This window comes from Lepisma saccharinum, chromosome 9 (assembly GCF_977018435.1).
Source record: "Lepisma saccharinum chromosome 9, izLepSacc3.1, whole genome shotgun sequence".
Lineage (NCBI taxonomy): Eukaryota > Metazoa > Arthropoda > Insecta > Zygentoma > Lepismatidae > Lepisma > Lepisma saccharinum.
This window is the reverse complement of record NC_139237.1, coordinates 70,539,173-70,564,641: the sequence shown is the minus strand read 5'-3', so window position 1 is coordinate 70,564,641 and position 25,469 is coordinate 70,539,173. Positions and strand designations below refer to the sequence as shown.

At 39.6% G+C, this 25,469-nt stretch overlaps 1 protein-coding gene across 4 annotated transcripts in view; it reads right to left on the bottom strand.

Annotated features, from left to right (window-relative positions):
• The window catches only part of LOC145992123 (carboxypeptidase D-like), a 117,154-nt gene that overhangs the window by 67,895 nt on the left and 23,790 nt on the right, over nt 1–25,469 (bottom strand). For 3 of the 4 annotated variants that reach the window (XM_083128372.1, XM_083128373.1, XM_083128375.1), the window contains exon 1: nt 10,393–10,511. The exons of the other annotated variant lie outside the window; for it this stretch is intronic. In XM_083128372.1, the coding sequence (XP_082984498.1) occupies nt 10,393–10,427 (35 nt within the window). In that variant the 5' untranslated portion in view covers nt 10,428–10,511. Of the gene's footprint in view, nt 1–10,392; nt 10,512–25,469 lie in introns of those variants that run through there. 4 annotated transcript variants of the gene reach the window in all.

The window sequence follows — 25,469 nt, the reverse complement described above, 5'->3', positions numbered from 1 at the left end:
CAAAAGGTTGTTTCATGAGATTATGGTCTTACGCTTTTGGAAGGCATTGAACACCCTTTCTGCCAAGTAGGCTAGGTTGACTGCTTGAATTTTTGGAGTCTTACTCGCCTTCAGTGACTCAAGTCGCAGTTGCTTATTTTGAAAAAAAGTCACAGTTAAAATCTCCCTGTATGGAAAATTTACCCAAGTTATTGTTTCCTTCTTCCCTTATTTTATTTATTTATTTATCTATTTCCAACATTATAGTTACTCATTTTGGAAATCAATCAGTTTATTTCGGTTATTTTACGTCGATTTTCAACCTCTTCGATCAATCGCGACGATGATGGATAAAATGGATGATGGGACCAACACCATGAGTGTGAATTAACGACATGGATTACGGAAGCGACTTCATCACCCTTACGTCTGAGACATCTGGCGGTCAAACTTACAAATTACTAGCAGCCATTGACGAGTGGGATCTTGTTGGTTTGAACGCAAGAGGATAGATAAGGGCTTGCGCGAGGATTCGAACCTGGCCCCTGTGGCTTCGTAGCGCCTTACCTTGACTACTCCGCCACGGAAACAGTTTATCTTTGAAAAATAACTGTAAAGTTAGTTATTTTTTTATAGTAAATGCAATACGTTGATATCTAGTTTCAGTGTTCCATGTAACATAACCCATAACCAAATTCATGTTTTGTACTCACTAAGGAATAGTGTAATAATTTCAGTGCTCGAATATTTCTGAAGCCACTACCCATTCTAATAATGGACCCAATTCATTTATAGGCATCATTTAATTTTCTGTCAGTGTGGTTAAACGTTAATTTTAGAGTTAAAATATTAACTGATTGCTTTACTGTTTCTGTTTTTCTAAGAATGTAAGTCATTTATTGTACAGAGTGTTTCATAAGTCCATAAACACCCTCTATAAAATGTATTTTATTCTGAATAAGTATCTCAAGAGAATTTTTATTTATTTAGGGAAAGTTCGAGTAATAGGGACTGTTTTTAATTTCTATTTTGCTAAAATCGGTTTTTCTGCCTCTCTAGATTTATTAGGGGTTATGTCCGGTTGTTGGCAAGTACACTCAAGACTTCTTTTGAAAAAAAAAAAAAAAGTATTTGGTACACCTTTGGGTTGTCTGTAAACAACAGTCTATGATATGAAGTGTCGAGTTAAATCATCATGTACAAAAATTGAAGACCTATGTTGGATCCTTGCGTGAGCTCAGAACCTCGTTTCTGAGGGGAGGGGTATTCTCGAATCAGATGATAATAGGGGGATCTTATTTGTTTATAAATCAACAGTACCTTGCAGAATAACCGAATGCACCTAATCTTTCTACCTTTGATAATGTAAGCTTCATGAGCTGTCAGGAATGACGAATTAGATTAAAGCATAAAAGTCGTATTTTTAGCATTCAACAAATTTGCTTCTCACGCGTTTTCCAAACTACATAGCAAGACAACGGCTTTCAAGGCCAGGAAAAAAATTATGCTAGTTCTGCCAGTGGAAGCAAATTAAACAATGACTCGTGACAAATCATAACATAGCAGCAACGAAAACCTTACTATTCTACTAGTCTTGACGATAGACGGTTTCTTATTGTGCACTTAATTAGATATCCCGATATCGTCCATACGCTACAAACGTGTTATTTCATTTCATTTGCTTAATAAAGCGTTTAATAAACCTTTTCCTGCTCCCTCCAAAATATACATTAGGTATTCTGGAGGAGTCAATGAATTGATCGATCTCTAACTACGCATTTGGAAAGTAACAAGACTTAACATATTTATTTAATTTGTCACAGACGCAAAAATTAAATTGTAACGAAATACTTTAGACAGTTAAAAATTGCAAATTATATTAACATCTACAATTCTCTTTTCTAAAACCACCACTGAGAAGAAAATATATATTGTCAAAGAATTACCACAGACTTATATGATAAGTTCTGATTTCTTCTTCCTATCGATTTACTCAAATTTAATCTACTAACTTCGCGAGATGCCATTTGAAGTTGATTTCACAAGGAAAGTAGAATCAATTTTTTAAACTTTATCCAGGCTATACTTCAATAACAAACTATAATGAGTATAACATTTATTTAGTCACACATACCACTTGGCAGTGGATTTTCATTTCTCAGCCGTTGAAATTCAAATTTGCATTTGAAATACATAAAATACCTATTTTCTTTTCCTACAAAAGCTGCCAGCTGTTTGTATGGATCAAAACAATAAACTTGCACGGTGTAAGGGGTGACACTTTTCCAAAGGCACCCAAATGTGAACTTTCCTTCCAGTAGTATAACCTGGACTGCATTTTGTAGCCTAGCGAGGCTCGTGTAGTGTCGCCCTTATGTCTCTTCATCCATCTCATTAATCATTCTCGTCTTCGCGATTAGCTAAAAGTGGTAGAAAAGCGAAGTTACAAATCAACAATAATTTTTGGAGATTTATTACAGTATACGAACATTTTGAAGATTGAACATGAACATCGGCTATGCTTTCGAGAATCGATGCATGTGTATTTCTCGTCATACGATCAGCTTGTGTTAAGTTATATTAGTCTACTTAACCAACAATGGAATAGTGTTTCTTAACGTCCTGAATGCCTTCCGATATTCTTTTTTTTTTTATTAGTAGTGTCTTTGGTGGCTCCGTCGATATTTAAAAGAAGGAAGAACTGCATGACCCATGAATTTTAAAATCTAGTGTAATAGCTATTTTATTATAATCTTACATATGTTAAAAAAACATAAATAAACTAAACGTAACATTTCAATCTTCTAGCAAGGTCTTCAGACTCTGCACTAAGTACAAATGTACATTTGTACGTATTTGGTGCAGAGTCTGAAGAAGACCTTGCTAGAAGGTTCAAACGTTACGTTTAGTTTATTTATGTTTTATAATAAAATAAATTTCTGCCTTGGTCAGCATATTGAGTTTTTCATATCATGGAAACAAGACTTAATGGTGTTATAATTACATATGTTGTTTCATTAAGAGGAGAAACGGATGTGTCTACAGGTTTTGGAGGTTCAACTTCCCCGAAATATGTGAAAAAGTAATGCTAAAGATAAAATCTGGAAAATTAAATTTTCTTTGCACACTTGTTTTATATTCGATGCATGTATCGCAAATCTATCTTTATCATAACTATAGATGTGGTAGACTTGTTACGTAATCAGCTGGCAACACTGTTGTAATGGGAAATTTTCTTTAAATGTCAACACACTCAAGTAATGAAAGTTCTCCAGCTCAAAATAACTGAAAGCTACTTTGCACTGGGGGTGGAGAAGAAAACGTCATCATACTTTGCAATAATATGTATATATATTTAATAGATTTACGTAGCCACGAAACTACTGAGAATATCTACGCAACAGCGAAAGCAAGCCATATGAATATTCACGCCACTGATCTAGAAGCAATTCTAAGCACATGTAATTTTTCAGATTATGGAATATCAAAGCGGTTTTTCGAAAGGAAAGGAACCTTTGGCGTCGGCCAAGGATCCAGCCGAGCTTCCAACCATACCTGCTACACCCCTATAGCCACAGTGAAAACAAACACACGTGACAAGCAAGGCATTGTGTTAGTTAATACCTTCAGTAGCTGTTCTGCACGAATTGCGTGCAAGAAAATAGTGCGTGTGATAAAAGCACGTCACGTATCTAAGCTGTTGCAGTCAGGTTGTGGGATTTAGTTTTAAGAATCCTACACCAGCAAACAATTATATGGAAGGACGAGTAGTGTGAATTGACCAATGGGCAAACACTTTCTCGGAAATCACGTGCTTTTGTTTACATTGGCTTCATTCTTACATTGGACGGGGTGCAGAGCGACAGGGTGCAGCAGAAGCAGTGCCCTTTTACAGTTGCTTGTAATCTTCACTAAATCTTTTGTGATAATTACAGGTTTTTAAGTGCAGTTAGAAAACCTACACTTCAACAATACCACATGAACATAATTATGTAATATATACATCGTTTACATATTAATAAGAATTTTATTTTCTTAGGTAAAATGTTCATATGTTCATAATGCTATTCTCCTCAAGGAAGCATTACTACATAATTCTTGGTTAATGTCAGACATTTCGTCCCGAATTGTGTCTTGCAAGTCAGCAATTTTTCCGGGTTCAGTCTGTTAACCAAGATCTAGGACACCCCGCAGAAAAATACATAGGGTGGCGTTAGGTCCAGCGATCGAGGTGGCTACTCAAGTATGTGTTACTTTAAGGAATTTGGAAAACAAATATTGCTAACTCATTATATAAGTTACAATTAAAACATCTCGACAATGCTTTATAACGCTCTGCTAAGAAAATGGCGTTACTTCTGTCGCACAGCTGGGGGAATCAGGTCGCTAAGAACGTGCCGATTGATTGAAGGGCAGAAGCAAACCTTCGTACCGCATCGTCTGAAGAAAACGGATGCACTCACCATCCAAGAATTTTACGTTTGTGCGCTTTGCTCTTCCACTTAACTCTTCTCTGATATACATAGCCCGAGGAACGTGATACCGATACGGCCATTAGGTAAGTGAATTAGCCTCAGGCGTGTTTGAGATCTTTAGCTGGTCCGTTGTTCTACATTAGTAAAGTGCTTATGCCATTATGTCTCGAAGAAAATGCACCTCTTTCTTTTCAGGATTAAAGTTGGCTAAAGGTTCCAGGAAACGAAGCCAGATTTGAACGAAGAGGTTTATATTCTGTGACTTCGATGATATGGTTTGTGAAGCAATGGTGTGCATGTTGTTTTGTTACAAGTGATTATCTTTAAAATGTTGTTGGTGTCAAAACGATCGATTGAGATAATATATATACGATCTTATGGCGTTGTTTGATTTATACAAATCAAATTATACATTTCTGACGTGAAATGTTAGTCTTGAAGCTTTCGTGGCGATGAATTCTGACGTCACAATTTTTCACAGCACGTAGAGAGAACATCAACAACATAAACTTTTCTCAATGATATTTTGTTCTTTGACACCTAGTTTAGAAGCTACGAGCTCTCGAAAAACGGCATATATATATATATATATATATACACACACACACATATATATATATCCTGTATGTATGCAACCGTGCGGCACATTTATACAAATCGCGACAACGAGAGGTGAATGATGATTAGATGAAATTACAGACACTCGCAAAGGAACACATTTGCCCAGGCCAGAAATCGAACCCAGGTTCTTTCGTGCGAGTTTAATCCCCATTCACGTTCTCAGAATTATAGGTTGAGTAATGAGTCCATCTTGAGGGCAGAGGCTACTTGGAGGCATATGAAGGAAAATTTCCCTCGGTGAAGGGAAAATCAGGCAGAAACCAAGGTGAAAAGGGAAAAGTGAAATTTCATTAAAAAGTATTTAAAAAATACAGCGAAATTTAAAAGCATCCATCTCACATTAAATTTGAGCTCATTAGAGTACAGAGTAAATTATCCTTTCTTTTGTTGTATAATTTATTCATCCAAAAACAAACCATAATTAAATTTTTAAATTTGGTTTGAGGATCTCAATATCTTAAAATTACATCTATTTTTTTAAAAAATTATATGAAAGAACTCAGCTGAACTGAATATTTTGTATAGTTTTCACCAACAGTATAATTTGCAACAAACCTAATATTTCTGCGAATTAATATTTTTTAACATAAATATTACAATAATGTGATTTTTGTGACGTGATTTGAACTTTTCTAAGCTGAAGGGAAATAAATTTTGCACTTTCAAAAGGGAATTTGTGCTTTCTGGTTGTGGCAACACTGTCACTGTCCCCCCCAATGAAAAACTTATTGGCACGCTCTCAAAGAAGTATTCCGTCACCGAATCTAAGCTTCTTCAAGTTTGTTGATCCGTACCCTATAAAACTAGTAGTAATGCTCAAGGACACCAGATGGCAATAAGCTTTTCTTCACACCTAAACAAATGAACATCAGTAAGAAAAATATCGCGAATCTTTTGCAATTAACATCCATAGCGACAGCACATTAGTTTCTAGTGCAGTGTCGAAAACGTGAAAGGCAAGAAGGTAATAATGAAACTTTATTATTGTTACTCATATTTCTTGCACGATCAGCACTTTGTTCTTGCTGTTGACATGTATTACCCTACTTCCAATGCTCTTGACATTCATTATCATTGAGACAACAGGCTCTTCCACTTGGCCTAGACTCGCTCTCGTGGGTGAACGAGAACGACTAATCACACAAAAGGACCAAGGGAGTAAGGAGGATCACATTTCCTGAAAAGAGGGTTCTAATGCACGAACACACACACATGTCCAGATGTTAAACATGCGCTTCTTTTTTTCTTGCACGTGTTGTAAAACGTTTGTAGAAGTAACGTTTGCTTAAAGTTCTCTTTACGCTTCGACTCGAATAGGCTAATTGGGACTGAAGCAAACAGTTTAAAGTGGGATCCAAACCACAGTCTTCACGGGGTATCGAACCCGGAACTTCTTGATTCCAAGGCAACAACGTTACAACTGCGCCATAGTAGAGACACCTTTAGTATATTGGTTGACTGAGTTGTTTAAGTCCACTTTATGCACAGATAGGCTAACCGGAACAGGATCTACAGTTTAAATTGGGATCCGAACCATTGTGATCAATGTGCCTTCACCGTGTATCGAACCCGGGACTCATTGTTTACAGGGCAACAACGTTACAACTACGCCATGGAGGTAGTGTTGTCCACGGGACGAGACGGGACAGGCTTTTAAAAATTCGAGACGAGACGAGATTGACCATGTGTCATGAGACAAACGAATATTTTCGAGACGAGACAGCATTTCCACGAGACGAGACAGGCCAAAATCTCGTCTCGTGGGCAACACTACATGGAGGAGATACCTTTCCAGCATATTGATGTGTGTGTGATTGATATGTTTTATTTTACTACACTTTTCTGCTACTTGGCTAATCGCGAAGACAAAGATGAATGTTGATAAGATCAAATGGTTAAGAGACAATCGGAAATATACATAAGTCCTACAGAGGATTGTTCTGGCTGCAAGTGCAGGCGTCGGAGCCTCGTTAACCTGCAAGATAGAGGTCCCGGGTGTACTACGTGGTTGACATTTGAGTGCATTCTGAAGAGGTCACTCCTTAGCATACGCATATATAGAATAATATAAACTAACTATAGTGTCACAGTATAAAACATTTGAAATAGAGGTCAATAAAGAAAACAACTTCTTCCAATAACATTTGTTTGACGCCTCATTTCAACGCTAAGAGCCCTCAAAAAATAGGATTTACCCCAATGTATATGCAAGTACGCAGCACAGGTGCGATCAATGAACTGACTTAAACAAAACTATGTATTTTTTATAATCTACTGTATATACGTATATAAAAATGGATGTGTGTGTGTGTGTGTGTGTTCCGGCATAACTCTCGAACGCCTGGAGCAATTTCAACCAAACTTGGTACACATATCACTTACAATCTGGAAAGAAATACTGTGGAGGGAAAGACACCCCTGGCATCCATAGGGGTGAGGTGAGAAGGGGTGACATGTAAAAACAATCGAAAACGACCGATATTAGTGTGGAATCCATAGTTTTCGGGGTCGCTAAGATGAATAGTGACACTCCCAATGCCGTTCAACTCCAAGTTCATTTTATACTATAGTTAGAGTTCATTATTTTCCTGTCTAATAGAAGATTGGGATAAATAAATACCCGCGCAACGCCGGGCAATCATATAATAATAATCAGGTTCATTTGCTCTTGATATGTTTGCAGAAGTCGCATGGGAAAGTAAATTGGGTAAAAGTTTCAATATCATACAAAAATATTGAACACTGTCTCATTTCTAGTCTCTATATATTATTATTTTACACACATAAATTTCTCGTCTCGATTTTCGAGAAAAGGCAGTAACTTGTCGAGCAATGCTCAGGAATTGTTCTTCGTGGTGGGTCTCCACTGAGCTTGGCGTCTCTCCAAAGCATCCCAATTAATGTTACATGTTTTCTTTAATAACTAAAAATTGTAGCTAGTGCTTTGCAATCCCATTGCAATATTAATCCAAAGTTCCCTGGCTCCAGATTGTGACAGTTCTTGATTGATGCGTTTCTAAAGGTTCGTATACATGTGCGAACCGTTCGCTGAAATTATTCTTACCAGCGAACTTCCAACGATCCATGGGAAACCGCGAACCACAGGCAATCATTTGCTCAGTGTTCATCTTGTCATCATGTCTTCGCGAGAGGAAAAGTATGCGATTTTGGTGATGAGTGATGCGGCTTTAGTGATGGCTAGTTTGTGCAAGAAGAAGAGGAAACAACGACGTTGGTGGCACACCAACATGTATAAGAAACGCACTGGTACGGAGCTTATGATGGATTTGAAGTCACATTTGTCCGCACAAATATTCATCTCGGCATCTATTTCCATCCAGGCATCATCTTTTACTTTTTTTTTTTTTTTTGAAATGGTCTTTATGTTTAGGATCCCAGAGTAAAGATCTGGTTTCATAAATACCAATAAGCTTTAGTGCATTTTCCTCTGACCACTCCATAATTACATCAAAAACTGCAACAAAACCAATAGATATCTGGAGGTTCGCGAGCAGACCAAAAGCAACAAACTACGCACGACGCCGTCCCAGTGTGAACTGTCAGAAAACCGACAGGAGATGGATCGCCACGAGCGGTTCACAAGCAGTTCGGCCAGCGCTGAAAACCACGTCCCAATAGTGAGAACAAGAGGTTCACAAGCGGTTCGCACAAACCAAGTCAACGAACTTTCAATGTTCGCTATTGTCACCCAAACAACGCAATAAGTCAAGTACAGTGTGTCACGACAACACTTCTGGCGAATTGGGCCGAAAAAAAACCATTGTTACAGCCGTAGCTATATGCCGCAGTAGCTCAGCGTCAGTGCGACCACTCTAGCTTATTTACATGGTATTGTTTTGGTCACATCGTAATCAAGGGTGTCCCGGATTCGATACCCGATGGAGGCACATTGCGGTTCGAATCCTACTGTAGATCCAGTGCATGGAGTGGACTTAAATGTTCAACACCAGTGTGCCCATACGCTTACAAATCACTAGACTAAAGAGGGATGCAGGAGGTGACCCCTGCCGAACACACCCGAATGTCAACCTTACTTCCACGTAGTAGACCATGGCTAGGCTCTGGCGTCTGAACTTGCAACCAGTATAAACCACTGTGGGGGGTCATTTTGTGTCCCTCCTATATGATTTATTGATTGATTTGATTTATTTTACTTCGCTTTTCCGCCACTTTTGGCTAATCGCGAAGATGAGGATGAATTGAATTGTTTTTTCAAATCCACTTTACGCACAGATATGCTAATCGGGACTGGACCTACAGTTTAAAGTGAGATCCAAACCATATGATGAAAGGACGCTCAGAATGAACACCCATGACGGGACTCGAACCCGGAACCTCTGGCGTCGTAACACGCTGTGCTAACCACTGCTCCACGGAGATTGGCCCTATCCGTGATTATCCCACCTCGTCTTATCACCATTCACCCCCTCATCTTCGAGATTAGTCAAAAAGTTGCAAAAAAGCGAAGTAAAATAAACTAATCGCTGCACTAAATAGACCGACTTAACTTACAGGAGGATCTCGTACATAGTCATTGATACGACTAAGCCAGTGGCGAAACCAGAAGTTACAGTTACGAGAGGAGTAACTCACCTCACCGATTGATTTGTTGTTTTAAGTCCACTTAATGCACAGTAAGGCTAAACGGAACTGGACCTACAGTTTAAAGTGGAATCCGAACCTATGTGCCTCCACCGGGTATCGAACCCGGGACCCCTTCATTACAAGGCAAGAACGGTACTACTGCCCTCACCTCGCCGAGAATCAATTCTAACATACACTTGCACTGCTTTATGTAAACAATATTTAGCAATGTAAACAGGAAAGAGGCGACTTCCACGTTCTAGATCTGGAGATTAGAGAGTGTTGTTTTGCAAAAAAACAATAAAAGGAGGTCTAGAATAGATGGTTATTTTTGTGTCTTTATCATTATTTCTCCCGTTGCTACGGTAAATAGACCGATAAGATGAGTGTAAAGTAAATGAACAGAGACAAAAATATATTTTCTCAAGGGGTCTCGGGTTCGATTCCCCTTTTGAGGCATATTGCACAGCAGTTCGGAACCAAATTTAAACTGCAGGTCCAATTCGAACAGGCAATCTTGAGCATAAAGTGAACTTTAATCACACTTAAAATAAATAAATTATTGAGCCTTTTTAAACTTTGTGATAAAATAACATTTGATTCTTCAAATCTATTAGCCCATAAAACATGCAAAAACGTGGTAGGGACCATCGGCCATCGACGAAGCAAGGTTTGCTTTGCAAAAATGATAAAAAAAGGCAAAACATCCTACCTTCTTTTTACGCACGCAGTCCTCGATTCACCCATGACACAGCAGACACACCACACACAACCAAGCTCACTCGTCAAAGCACCACACTGACTGGCCTGCCGCTGCCAGCATCGAGCGTCCGCGGCTCCTCCCCCTACCCCCCCCCCCCTCTTCCTCGCACCTGAACCTTATGACGTCCTTGCCATGGTAATTCCAACAACCTTCTCTCCTACGGCGATGGCGTGCCCTTGTTTCGTCACAGCTTTTCTTCTTCTTCTTCCTTCTTTTGCATCGCACCTACCATGCGACCGAGTCCTGGCGATCAGTTCGGCATTTCAAATAATATCCTGAGATTTCAGAGATAACAAGATGTGCAGCCAGGTTAACTTTCTATGGGGAGGGGAAGGGGGGACGGGAGAAGGGACCAAATTTAGAAGGGTAAAAGATAAAGGTAAATTTGAACTTCAATGTGCGAGCCGTTGGCTGTACGCACTACATGTTAATTCACATTGGTTATTCCTTTGACACATGTTTGAAAATATGAAATAAAAACAAACAAACATATATATATCGTCGGTCCAATGACATAACGACCTATCTCATTTTTCCAACTTTTTAGGAGAAGCAAAAAACGTTTTCGCACACACTTTCGTGCATGTTTGTGAGAAAACTATTTACCCCATAAAAAATTTTGTTTTGTCATTAAATTGTATTATGTTTCTGCTGTAAAATAGTGTGGTTGAATGTTACATGTGTTGCGTTACGTGCTTGAAATTTCATAATTTCTTGACATACGTCGGTATGTCAGATCAAAATAATTACTCACACAGAAATATCTTTGAGATACGCCATGCAAATTAGTATCAAGTTACAGCTTCATGATTTGAGAAATCTTCTTTTTTAGTCAAAATGTGAGCAAAAGTATATAATATTTATGATTTTATTGTTCATGACGCTTTTTTTTTCAAAGCGAATGGTTATTTTTATTTTGAAGTTCTTTAGATTTACATGCTTTAAGTACGTGTACAAATTACAAAACTCTTCACTACAAGTAGAATTAAAAAGCTATACATGCAAAATTACTACATAACAAGAGTACAATATTAGGATATAATTTGGCTGCATTACATAAACATCAATAAAACATTTTTGTGGAATAGAGTTTAGAACAGTTTCAGGGATTCAAATTTGCGTAAAAGCTTTTGTAGTCACTGTCTAGAACAACGGGAAAAGGACCTTTACACATTGACAATAAATCTGCATATTTCTCTTGCGCTATTTTCACAGATTCTTTGTTCAATGGACGTGGCATTCTCGCAGCTATATTTTTAATATTACATCTCTTTACTACGATTTTTGCGGGATTCTCTTGCACTAAACTTGTTTTTATGTAGATAGTATCTGGCTTGTTGCTCTGCAATCGTAGTTCACGAATATCTTTCCAACTGAACTAATACCATCATCGGTCTTCTTAAGCTGGAATAGGCTCAGATCTTCAGAAATTGCCTTAAAATTCAGAAAATCTTCCATCTGCATTGTGTGCACGATGTAAGGATGGTTTCTTCGGGCTAGTTTTATGATGGGTACAAGCTGAGAGGGGACAAATATCTTTCCAACTTTCCGTAACGATTTGGAGATTGCACTGTGCGCAGTCTCCCTAGTTTTGCCCATGATGAGGCTCAAAAAATCTGAGCACAATTTCTTTTATATTCTCTGCTTTTAGCATTGCATGCATAAGCGCAGCCACCACAATCCTATTCTTGTTTTGGCCAACACAAATGTCAGCATATAAGTGAACTGTATTCCTCTTTTCTTGGTCCACTTTCATTAGGTCTAGTTCCAATTAGCCTTACTGTGCATAAAGTGGACTTAAAACACTATATCAATCTATCACTCAGTTATAAAGTCTTATATGTGCGCATGAAGACTTTCCTCGAATGATGTCGCTCACCCCTAAAGTCAGTCTGATTGAATTTGAATTTGTTCAAGTCCACTTTATGCTCAGATAGGTTAATCGGGGCTGGACTTACAGTTTAAAGTGGAATCAGAACCGAGTATGTAACCCGGGACCCCTTGATTCAGCTGTTCCATGTAGTGAAATTGGAAGTGCTTCATTAAGCATGGATTCGGCACTTCTTACGCCATAAGTAGACAAGGGAGCAAATGGTGTTGATGAATTTTGTTGGAATCGATCAATCTTTTCGGTGATCACGATTCTGTGGTACCCCAGTTTGTAGCTGAAAGCGCCTAATTGTTAAATAAAAGCCAGCCTCAGCATTATGATCATTTCAGCAGCGATTCTTTGATGTACAGTTGGATCCATGAGTATTGCCGTGCAAATTGTCCATGACTATTTTACTTAATTTTTCTCTTACATCCTGTGTTTTTAAGCGCTGGATTTTTATGTATGCTTGCGCAGAAGTTGTCAACAGCTTGTTCTGAGTTTTCTCTTAATTCTTGAAGCTCTTATTGGGTCAAATAAAGTGGACGGACATGGTAAAGGACAATTTGCTCGGCAATACTCATGGATCCCACTGTACATCAGAGCGAATTGCACGAATTGCATCAAGTTCCTCGTCCTCAAGGAGTACCTTACCTACATTTTCGAGTCTCCAGTCAGCAGCACCTACCAGCTTATCCCTTCTGCCACAGTAACTTTTGGAAGTAGGGGATATTAACCTGATTTGGATGTAGTTCAAAGAGGTAAAGCCAGAAAGTATTTTGCCCATTTGTAAGTGACATGAATTTATATCGGTCAATAATGACAGGCTGGTTTGATGATCGAATGTTTCTGTAATTAGCCTTACTTTTACAATTATGTTGGTGTATTGTCGTCTTTGCCCCCCGGCCAAATTCGGGCATGTGCCATTAAGATACTCCCGACCATTGTTAGATGAAAGGAGAGAGTATTGCAGAAAGAATGGAATAGACGTCCGAGTCCTTCACGGCCGACGAATATAACCCATTTGAGCAGTGGATCGGAGCCCACTTCAAATTGTAGGTTCAGTCCCGATTCGCCTCTCTGATCCTAAACTGGACCTAAAACAAAACAACAAATATGTGAAAATGTCCCAACGTACGGCATTGGTATTTGGAATAAAAATTGATTAGCCAGCTATACATCTAAATGTCATACTTTCGACTATTAGCGTACGCAGAATTTTATTTTCCGGAGCGGGTTGATTTCATGGTAGGCCGAATAAACTATAAAATTATTTACAATTATCGTTTTGAACCTTCGTTTTAGTGGTTGCTCAAAAACAAAAATGATACTCGGGGGCAGTGGCGTCGATTAGGGAGGCGAGGGGGAATGTTGCCCACCAAAATTTAGCTATTTTTTGCACCCGTACTATGCTAAACCTTATCTAAAAAGGGAAATATACTGTCTTTGCCCCCCACCCCAGTTTTGCACTTTGCCCCCCGGTTTTGGAACCCAATCGCCGCCACTGATCGGGGGTAATTTTAAGGGGGGTTAACTTTTTAGTTTTTTACGGGTTCTTTACTGTTTTAATTTGAAAATTTTGATTTTCTCCTAATTTCGAATCGGGGGGCTTTATCCCCATTACCCCCCCAGCATACGCCAGTGCATTCGCCTTTTTATCTTGTTGTAGAGAACATTTTTTACCCCACAAAGAGAAACAACTATTTATTGCTTAGAAATGTATATAGTTGTTATAGCAGTTTCCTCGTCTCTTTCGGCATATTAACGACAATTAGGCCAACCTTATTTTTGAAGTCCACTTTATGCACAAATTGGTTAAACGGGACTGGAGCTGCAGTTTAAAGTGAGATTTGAACCACCAGGTGCCTTTACCTAAACCCTTTGATTGCAAGGCGATGAAGTTACCACTGCGTCATCGGAGAGGGGGGGAGGGGGTGCCCACCCAGTGGCGTATGTTGCGATTTCATTTTGGGAAGTAGATTTTTTGGTCTCCGATTGCACATTTGTATCTAGGTCACCTCAGAACATTGGTTCTAACCTAGGACATTAAATCTTATTTACACGTAATTTAGAAACAGTATACAGTAAAACCTCGTTAAGCCGGACTTCGCTTAATCCGGACAGGCAAAAGGGGGGGGGGAGCAGATTGTAAGGTTGTTTTAAATGTGGCTAGAAGTCAACAAGAGAACTTCCCAAAGAAAAGGCAGTCAACCACTGATGAAATTCTGTTTCCCGCAGACTTTATACTGTACTGTATAGTGTATTTAGGCCGATGCCCTTTAAATACACCATAATAAAAGTGTTTTGTTGCTATAAAGGGAGTTTTAATGCACTTTCTACTGTTCTTTTAGGTTATTTCAGTTAATCCGGTCAACTTACCCCCCCATTAGTCCGGATTAACGAAGTTTTACTGTATTTTTACATTCTAAGAAAACCCAAACTCGTACACATAAAGAGCTATCGAACTAGTATAACATATCCAATTTTATTTTATTGTCAGGTTCAAACTAAATGTCCATTTAACCTATCTTCAAGTTTCTTGGGGTGAGGTTGTTCAGATGGAGAATGTTGGCCTTTAATCCACAAGGCTGCATACTTTACGGCAGGGAAATCTTTGATGACTGGGACCATTAATGGACAGGAATGATTTTTTCAGTTGTGTTACGTATACCACGTACCAGCTATCTGTAGACCAGGCGAACGAGAACAAGTCTCTGCGCAAATAGTGACGCGAGACGGCTCCACCAATGAACAGTGAGAGAAACGGGATTGCGTAATGGCCGACTGGAGTTACCCGTTTACCCAGCTTCGATCTGTCATCGTTGCAAACTTTTGAAAGGGATAACACCGAACGCACATGGCAAACGGACCGTATTTTTGTCTCCAGGTCCGTATGTTTGGTTTAAGAATTTCTTAGGGAAATATTAGGGATAAAACTGCAAGAGCAAATTTTGACAAGCCGTGCATTTAGCGTACGGACAAGGTCTGGATCGTACGTCCGTACATGCCATGAATTTAGGCTTACCATACGTCCGGGATTAACCCGGACAGTCCTGTTTTTTTAGTGTTGTCCGGGATCGCAAAATGTCCGGGGTTTTGAGAATCTGAACGTGAAAATAGCTACCGGTATTGAATATTCACGACCAGAATTTATGACCGGCAAGTATCGATCGATTATAAGGATCGATTATACCTTTTCTTTCATCGAGATATCGACTTCCGAGCGGTTCCGTTTCCGTACTTCCGTGAGCGTCTTGGTGGTCTTGGAAGCGTGTGAAGTAACTCGTCTACACGTTTTTGATACAAGGAACATCTGCTCCAGTTGAGAGAGTATTTTCAATTATGGGGAATATTTGGTCTGCAGAAAGAGGTAGACTTCTAGTATCCACTGTTAAAGATCTGCTGAATGTTAAAATTAATTCAGAACTTTCATGTTGTGAATTTTATGATGTTATTAAAACAAACAAGCCGTTTCTGAAAAAAGTCATGTCTAGTGAAAAGTGCAACTGAGTCAACTAACAGATAATGCTACCTAGAACAGAGGTGTTTCCTAAACATCAGAAAATGTATTATTCAATTAAAGATTTGAAAATTAATTGATTGATTGTTTCTTGTACAATTTATAGTTTAATATTCCAATAAAATGTTAAGGCTTTTAAGTAATTTCAATTTATTTTTGTAAAAAAGAATTAATAATTCAGCAGTAACGAGTTGATCGCGAATATGTCCTGAGTTGGACCCCAAAAAATGTGGTAAGCCTACATGAATTTTCCTTTCATGTACAGTGAGCACCGTACGGTTTGCAACGCTGCGCTTTCACCACTCGATCTCCCTCCTCCTCCTCTGCAGCTATGCGCGGCCCTGCTCCAAAGTTAGCTGGGACAAGGTATAGTTAAGAAATGGTATACATTCAATTCTATTTTGTTTTAGTGGGATAGAAACATCCCTGACACGGATTAAAATAATTTCCTTTTGCTGGTGATAAAATGTTTTGTGGCGGGAAATTCCAGCTAATTCGTATACTGCACCTAGGTATTTGCGGAGGACATCCTATCCCGTCCGATAGGCAAGGATCCTATCCCTTCGTGCCTGTATACTTCAAGATTAATGTGCTGGTTCCAATCGAAGGACAGTAGAAGCAAACATTTCGCCTTTTGCAGACCAAGACGCAAACTGCGACAGACGTGAATTGATGTGGATACTTATCGAGTCCATCCAAGTTGACGGGAAGAGCAGAAGTTTCTGACCTTGGCAACAAAGTTCTTAAAACTCGATTAGGGAGAAAGAAAAAACGAAGAGATGTCGATCAACTCTAACTTGAGAGCGTAAAGTGGAGAAACAGGGTGGGAAAAAACCCCGGGATAAAATATGACAGTCGACCAACGTCAAGTAAGCCCCGAATCTTTTTATGGAAAAGGTTGGTGGTAGCTTCATCTCTCACTAGATGTCACTGATAGCCTTTTTCTATATTAGCAAGCTTTCTACCTCCCTTTGCATAGTTTTATTAATGTATTTACAAAGAAGTTGTACGGCAGATATTGGTTCAATGTAATTGTGAAATTCTAATGTCAGTAGAACTATGATAAATATTCTCTCAACAGAAACTGCTGAGCTTGCTCGCTTTCTAAATGTTTTATTTCCGAAGAAAATTTAGGGGGACTGTGCCAGAATAGATACCAAGAAAGATTCGGAAGTTTTTAGTATATTAGAACATGTAGAAACTACCAACAAGTAAAATATTGAAATTGCTCCAAAACGAGAGGGACAGGCTGGAACAATGTATTTCTGTTTGTTTATTTTATGACGCCTTTCTGCCAATATTAGCTAATAGCGACTATGAGAATGAATGGTGATTTCATGAGATGATCAAAGGACGATCACAAACACATTGTACGGCCAGGGTAAAGAACGCACACCAAACAGAGGATTGTACTGGCTGTTACGTCCAGGCGCCAGAGAATCGTTAACCTACAAGTCCCAGAATGTAGTACAGGTGTCCTCCTTACACCCGGAAACACGTAAAAGTTTAATGAAAGACGTCAAGTTTTTGCAGATGTTCTTAAATAGACAACTAGGGCCATCGGCACCAGGCAAGTCCAGGCACTTGGCGATCCGTTGGGTGAGAACAAGATAAGAGGATAAGCTTTTCTATTCCCGTAAAAATTGCTTCCATAGTTACTATTGTTATGAAAATTGCTTCTTTAGATTGTGTTTTTCGTTTAAACCTAAAGTCAAACAATCTCAACACCACTTCTAGCCAGTGGCGAACAATGCGTCCAAAAAAGAGAGCAGCGGGAAACTTCAGGACAACCTACCCCTTCACTAAATTTCCATGTAAGTACGTATTGAATTGAAAATTGTGGGTGCGTCAGCATTTAGGCTATTTTGCATGTGTGTATGCATCTGTGCGATGCGCCAATTCATTTATTATTTTACCTATAAGCAGGGTGATATTTGAAGAGAAATAAGGAGGCACCCCCGCCCTTGTGGTTACTAATTTTTTTTCATATTGGGGATCAGGGGAACTATATGTATAATTTATATAATATCCCGATGCTTCGATTACTGGAATTGGAAATTGGAAACTTTTGGAATACCACACTACCCATAAGCCCTTTTTGACATAAAAATTGGTGAGGTACTTAAGTGGTATACTGTTAACACGCCATAAAAATATTATATAGTACCTATATGTGTGTGTATGTAGATGCAGAAAGGGTTGTTTTAGATAAATTGGCTACAGCGGAATTACGCACACTTTTCCGGTTTTATGAGTGGTATCTGATAGGCCGTTCACAAGCTGTCGCAATGTATAGGATTGCGCACAAAAAGATGAGGCGATGTTGTCAGATGTAAAATGTTCTCAAGCCGTTCTCACTTCTGTTGTGTTTAACCTAACCTAACCTAATTTATCTCTCTCTTCTTGTCTAAAAAATAAAAAAGAAAAACAGTTTTTTTTCAGTGGCAACGTTGGATCAAAATCTGTGCGCAATTCGGATGCGGCGGATAAATTAACTGCAATATAATAACAATGTTGCCACTTTCACTCATATTGTGGCGACATGCATGTTCCTTTTTATGCTATGTCGACCAAAATATTCCACACTAGCTTACCAGCCGGACCCTGTGGCTGAGTGGTTATCACATCGCGCTGCAACGCCAAGGGTCCCGGGTTCGAATCCCGCTCGGGCATGGTTGTGTGTGAATGTCCATTTATCATTTTCATCATTCTCATCATTTCATCACTCATCCCCATCTTCCCAAATTAGCCAAGAGGCACAAAACGCGAAGTAAAATAAAATAAATGAAATCCAAAACGAGCTTAGTACTCATCCCTAGGAAGGCATAGCGCACGCAACCCCTGGGTATATGAAGTTTGCGGCACTGCTGCTAGCTACCATGTACCCTCCTTAATGGCTTAACCTGTAGGTCCAGTTCATTTTAGCCTATCTCAGCATAAAAAACAAGTCCACTGCAACAACTTTCGCTCTGCGAAAAAGCTATTTTTTTGTGGGTCACCCTGTGTACACTTTCACTTGTCATATTTTGACGACTTCCCTGGCCATGTCAATGTCCACCAGCGTTCCCAGAGCGCGAACCGGTCCCCGCAAAACCCTGCAGTGTAACCGACAGGGAACAGTTAATGAAGCGATCATGGGGGCACGAACCGCTGTCGCAGCAGAACGGGCGAGAGGGGAGATCCGTCGCGTCCGCAAGAAGTGATCGATACCGAGAAGGGCGGACGTGACTCGAATCGCCAGCACCATTCTCTCTGTCGGACGGTTCCCGCACGATTCAATTTCGCATCTCCCTCTGTTGGGGAGAAGAGACGTAACCGTAGGAATTGTGTTTGTTTGTCATGCACAATACACTGTTACAAGTCCCTTTTTTGTTTTGAATGCTACTTCTTTTTCTTCTTCTCCATACCTATAGTCTGTTCCGGGTATCTTTGGAGCAGACGAACGAAAACAAGTCTCTGCGCAAGTACTGACGCGAAAATGCTCCACCAATGAACACGTGGGAGGGACCGGGATTGCGTGGACGGGGAAGCGACTGCAGCTACGAGCCTTCGCAGCAGCGTGAACTGCTTCGCTCTGCCCACTCGATTTCCCCCCTTCTCTGCCGCTATGCGCGACCTTGCTCCAGAGATAAACGGGTCAGAGAATAGACGACGCTGCACTCTAAAAAATAAGAAGCTACCGGGTTGCCACCACAATTGGTTCAACACAACACCCTGTCGAGTGTTCAATCCAAGGCCTCCAAATCAAGGATGTAAGGACTGTCAATCTCCCTTCCACAAGTACACCCTGTACTGCATTTTGCAGACTAACGAGGCTCTGGCGTCTGGAACCATTGCCATCATAATTCTCTTCGGAACATGTGATGTCCTTATGTGTTTGTGATTGTCCCCTTCATCTACTTCATCTTATCACTCTTCATCCTCATCTTCACAATTAGCCAAAAGTTGCAAAAAAGCGAATTATATAAATCAACTCAATTTTGTTTTAGTTAACGAACTTATCCCCATATTGCTGGAAAAATAAATAAATAAATGAATTTCAGGCCAAAACGATATGTCCCTTGGGAACGAACCAATCAACGACAACGTTTCACACCGTAGTGGCATACAAGCCGTGCACAAGCCTGCTTTCGATTGGTGAAATCCTCAAGCGACACGTGTCGCTTGTCACTTCGGTATGAAATCTACCCAAGACACCAGAGATGGTACTGAACAACTCCTATTCCACAAAAGGTAGTGTTCTATTACATTAAGTTTTGAATATTTGTAAGACTACGCTTGGTGTTACTTTTGAACAACATTTTGTTTTTCACAGTGTAGGAAGTTTGAGAGGGTAACACCAAAGCAGGGGCGCCGACTTGTCAAAATTATTGGGGGGGGGGGCTCTGATCACTGAAATAAATGAATGAATGACTCACTCCCTCCCTTTTTTAAAAATAAAAATTACGTCTTCGTATAGCAGTTTTTAAGCAGCTATTATATTCCTCGTGCAAATGAAATGTAAAATGAAAAACGTGTGTGTGCTCATTTTGTTTTTTTAGATAATTAACATTTTTCTTTAAAAGTAGGCTATGTATTTACATTAAGAGGCCAACATAACAGTTTTATGCCGGTCTCGGTAGCCGAGCGTGTTGGGTGGTCGTCTCAACTCGCTTTCATCCGTAGGTCTCGGGTTCGAGTCCCGGGGAGGGCATGGGTGTGTTTTAATGTCCGCAACAGACTTGTAAAGAAAGGACATGTAACGGGTGCAAAGAACCTTAGTGTTGACGTACCCATAAACATAGCGAATATTTACAATATTTAACAGTTTTATTTAATTATTTACATAAATGCTAACACAAATCGCAGGCAAATAGTTTTACTTCTTTGTTCTTGCTACAGTATTTTACTTTTTCAATTTAATTTTGCAATAATAAATAAACACATAGCACGCCGTGCTTTAGCAATAATGCCTTTCATCATAGCCGTTCCCACTTTTGCAATACAGACTTTTCATAAGCTTTCCTTGCGTACTTTACTGCAAGCCAGTGTTAAATAAACTCAGACTTTAGAATTATTTTCCCCTTATTCTTTGGACTAGAGGAAGATATTTCAAGGATAACTAAATATCGTACATATCAATATTGCCTGAAAGTCGTGTTTACGACCTCAAATTGTTCAGAATTCACTAAATAACATACTGGTATAATTGTCATATCACCTCGTTATTTTGAAACTCTTTTTAGTAAAAATGTTAACAATACTCATAATTACATACTTAGTATATAGTCTCCGTTCATAGCCTTCCCCAAAGTTGATGGTTTAGCGGTCTCAGCCCCCCAAAGTTGATGGTCTAGAACAATTCAAATGTGTATTTAAAGTTAAGTTCATGTAGCACAATTCAGAGTAAACTTTACAAGAGAAGCAAAAAAATACGTTAGATCCTCTTAAGCAAAATTATTAACATTGGGGGGCGGCTCGAGCCCCCCCAAGCCCCATGGAGTCGGCGCCTATGCACCAAAGGCGTGTCGAGAAGGGGATGGTCTCTGATCAGCCCCAGGACGAAATATCATTGAAATTGTAGTGCAATAACTAACTCCCAGTGTCTACCAAAACGTAAAAATTAACCTTCTTTGTCTATTTTTTATATCGCAATATACGTATAATCCGATAATCTATCCATTTATTGCCTACAGATGGCGCAGAAGTGTTGTGTAAACCCCTGTATGATCTGATTTGTAAGAATGTTTTTTTCTAACCTTCAAGTCCACCGAAATAATGGGAATATAACATGAAAAATTCACCATCTCTCTTCTAGAATAAGTAAAAACTGATTTTGCCTTACAAGTGATAGAGAAAGTGCATCTTCAAAACTTTTGCAAAGTACTACATAAACTACGAACCGAGAAAATCCATGCTAAATTCTATTTGCTTGTTTAGTTTTTTTTATACCCGGCGAGACTGGACCTACAGTTTTAAAATGGGATCCGAACTACGTACTATGTGGTGCCACCACCGGGTATGGAACAGATATTGATGAGGAACTGTTGAGGGAAAAAGAGAGAGAGCTTTATGTGAAGGAGACATACTACAATGTAGGCTACTATAAATAAATATATGTTCTTCAGTCAACCTAAATGTTGCACAACAACTTCGTGATCTGTTTCACAAATACAAAAAAATTATTTCATCACTGTGTGATACAATTCCTAATGCATAAATCTATAGCCTATTAAAAATTCTGTCAAATAGTGTAGAGATAATAATATTCATGCCATGAACTAAATTCCTAGTTCATTACACGTTAATAGTTTCATAAAAGTGAAAAAAAATATAGGAACGGTATTAAGACCGAACGAGATTTGTCATTGGCTCGATCTTGTTTCTAGTTATAAACGCCCGTCTCGTTCTCGGTCTCGTCTCGATTTATAAACTCTGCGTCGTTAACGTCTCGGTCTCAAGCCTCGAAATATATATACGAGGGTTGGGGCATAAGTCATTGCAACTATATTTTTTTTCCGCAAGACTGCAGGACCAGCACAAAAATTCGAAATATTCAAATGGAAGAGGACACTATATGGCACTGAACATTGTATGATGTGCATCAGGGGTTTGTAGGGAAGTATAATGAACATATGCAGCGTGTCACAGAACAGCTTGCACAGCGTAGGCTACAGGTGTCATGAAGGTCCAAAAAAGATTTTTTTTTTTACCGCAAAAAGAGAAATTTTAGAGCGAAGACAAACCTACACCAATAAGTATAAATTTTGATTCAAATAAGTCAATATTTTATCCTCGCTAAGAAAATTTATCTCCTTGATTATACTTATCTCACTTCCTTTGAGAGGCAAGGCCTGCCCACATATGGTCAGCGCATCGAGTCTCATCGTCGCTGTTTTTTTGCTTTCTAGACTGGAGCGCCCTACTAGTTCTTTTCAAGAAGCTCCACAATCGTCCTAACGATGCTGGGTAGATACCGAAATTTTAGGGGCCCCCATCGGGAATCGAACCCGGGACCGCACGCACCAAAGGCTAACGTTTTTGTTACCCTGTAGACCCACATACGAGGTGTGGCTAGAAAAAAACCGGACTGTTGCTACAAAATCTTTTATTGGTTATTTTGTACAATATGAACATTATCCCCTTCAAAGTACTCCCCTGCACTATCGATACACCGCTCCATACGAATCTTCCATTTCTGGAGACAGTGCTGGAAATCATTTTCCGAAACCATGTTCATGACCTCCGTCGCTTTTGTTTTCACACATTCTACGGTCGTAAATCTGGTTCCTTTCAGTGCTGATTTGACCTTTGGGAATATAAAAAGTCGCACGGAGCGAGATCCGGCGAATAGGGTGGATGTTCTAACACTGGGATCCCATGCTTGGTCAAAAAAGCCTTGACTGACAATGCCGTGTGGGCAGGAGCATTGGCCTGATGAAGAACCCATGACTTGCTTTTCCACAAATCAGGTCGTCGTCTTCTTACTCCCTCACGAAGGGTCGTCAGCACCATAATGTAGTAATGTTGGTTGAGAGTTTGACCTTCGCTACACAATTCGAATCAATTCACCTACATTTGCAAGGTTTGATTCCGTTTTGGACGTGCAAGGCCGTCCAGGACGCAAGTCATCCGCGGTCACTTCTCGTCCTTCTTTAAACCTTTGAAACCCCTCAGTCAGTGGCGTGCGTGATAAACACTCATCTCCGTACACTTCATCCAACAAACCATAAGTTTCTGTTTTCCGACTTTCATAAGAAACTTCGCATTGATACGCTGTTCCACTTTCACACTTAACATTTTTCCGACGGAGCAAAGATATACGGTTCACTTCGTCGACAAGCTTCTACGGAACAGAGCGCCGCGCACCCTGGGCAATCACAGTCGATAGGCAGGATATCACGTTATACACTCATACACCGCTTGACCTTGACGCGCTTGCCGTTTGTCAACAGCAACACCAATCCGGTTTCTTTCTAGCCACACCTCGTACATACATAGATATATATGTGTGCAGTGGCGTGCCCAAGAGAGTGTTGGTGGGGGTCACATCCTCCCTCCCCCCCCTTTGGCCCAGTACTATTTATTTTTCTCTTCTTTTTTTCTTTTTAAGAAAAAGGAGGTTAAAGGCAGGAAAAGATGGCAAAATGAGAACTGTCTACTAAAAAAAGTATACGTAATCCTCCCCTTTCGAAAGTCATGGGCACGCCACTTTATGTGTGTGTGTGTCAGCGAGAAGTGGAACGCAGGAACCAGAGGAGGGTATTTGTTTTTCTCCTTGTCACCTTCTTCCTTGTATAATTGAAAAACTATTTTCAACTTTCCTCTTGAGAGAAAAAGAACGAAAATCATTTTCCTCATGCATCATGGCCACAAAAAGAACTGCGAATTGAAAGTTCCTCGGCCCATTGAAGGAAATCCCTAGTTTGACATAAGACTCGTAACCATGTGTGGACCAATGGAACGGGCATAGGAATTCCCCATACCTCTTCAACTTTTCCTTTACGTTGAACCAATGAAGTGAGATGAAAGACTCAGAAACTTACGCATTTTACAAGCTTGCATATGTGTGATTCTTGGTCTATGGAGTTAACCGCAAAATCGAACGTTTAAAAAATATGCTTAAAGTTTATGTTTACCCATAAGTAAAAATAGAATTCACTGAAGACGTTCGATTGAGCTTTTAGTAACCATTTAAAAACTTACTAAACTTGGCAAATTTCAATCATCATTGTAAACAGTTAATAGTCAAAGAGTTGAAAGTAACAGAAGGAAACAGAAGTTGAGAAAGAATGATAGAACTAGTGTAGGCCCCAGTGGCGGTGATTGGGTTCCATACTTTCCCTTGGTAGATAAGGTTTAGTAGCAGGCCCGTACCTAGGGAAGGGGCCATGGGGGCCATGCCCCCCCTCGTGCTATGAAATTTTTAAATATGAACCTATAAAAAGCTACGAAAATAACATCGACGATATTTCAAACTTGTAAAAATTTGAATTTTTGTCCTTGCATAAATGAATGTGTTTGTTGTGTACAGAGGCGGGCTCCACAAGTCTGCAGTCTGCGATATTGGGTACTTTTACTTTTATAACCATTGATGCAAGGCTACCAGCAGTGGCGGCGATTGGAGGGGCATGGGGGGCTTTTTCCCCTCACTATTTTCACTTTTATTGCTCCTACACGATAGCCTCTTAATGCTAAGTCTTGTCCAGACCCGGTGGAGGCACATAGTGATTCGGATCCAACTTTAAACTGTAGGACCAGTCTCAATTAGTCGATCTGTGCATAAAAGTGCCTAAAACAAAACCTGAAACCTGTCTACTAAGAGAAAGTAAATTGTCCTTGCCTCTTAGTTTTGGCACCAAATCGCCGCTACTGGCTACCAGGTGAAAATCTCTAATTCTTTTTTATATTTGGTTAACCATAGCCCGCTTTGAGCCTTCGTAGCGGGCTATGGGTTAACTCACATTTGAAATTCTTAATTGTAATAATAATTGCTAGTTCCAAACATAGAATTATCGTGGCTGTTCTATGGTTCTGGTATAAGAAAATAAATAAATTTGAAAATATTTTTAATTTGCTAAACTCAGAACTATCCGAACACTTTTGACCAGTATCAGCGATTGGGTGCCAAAACTAAGGAAAGGGGGGGAGCAAGGA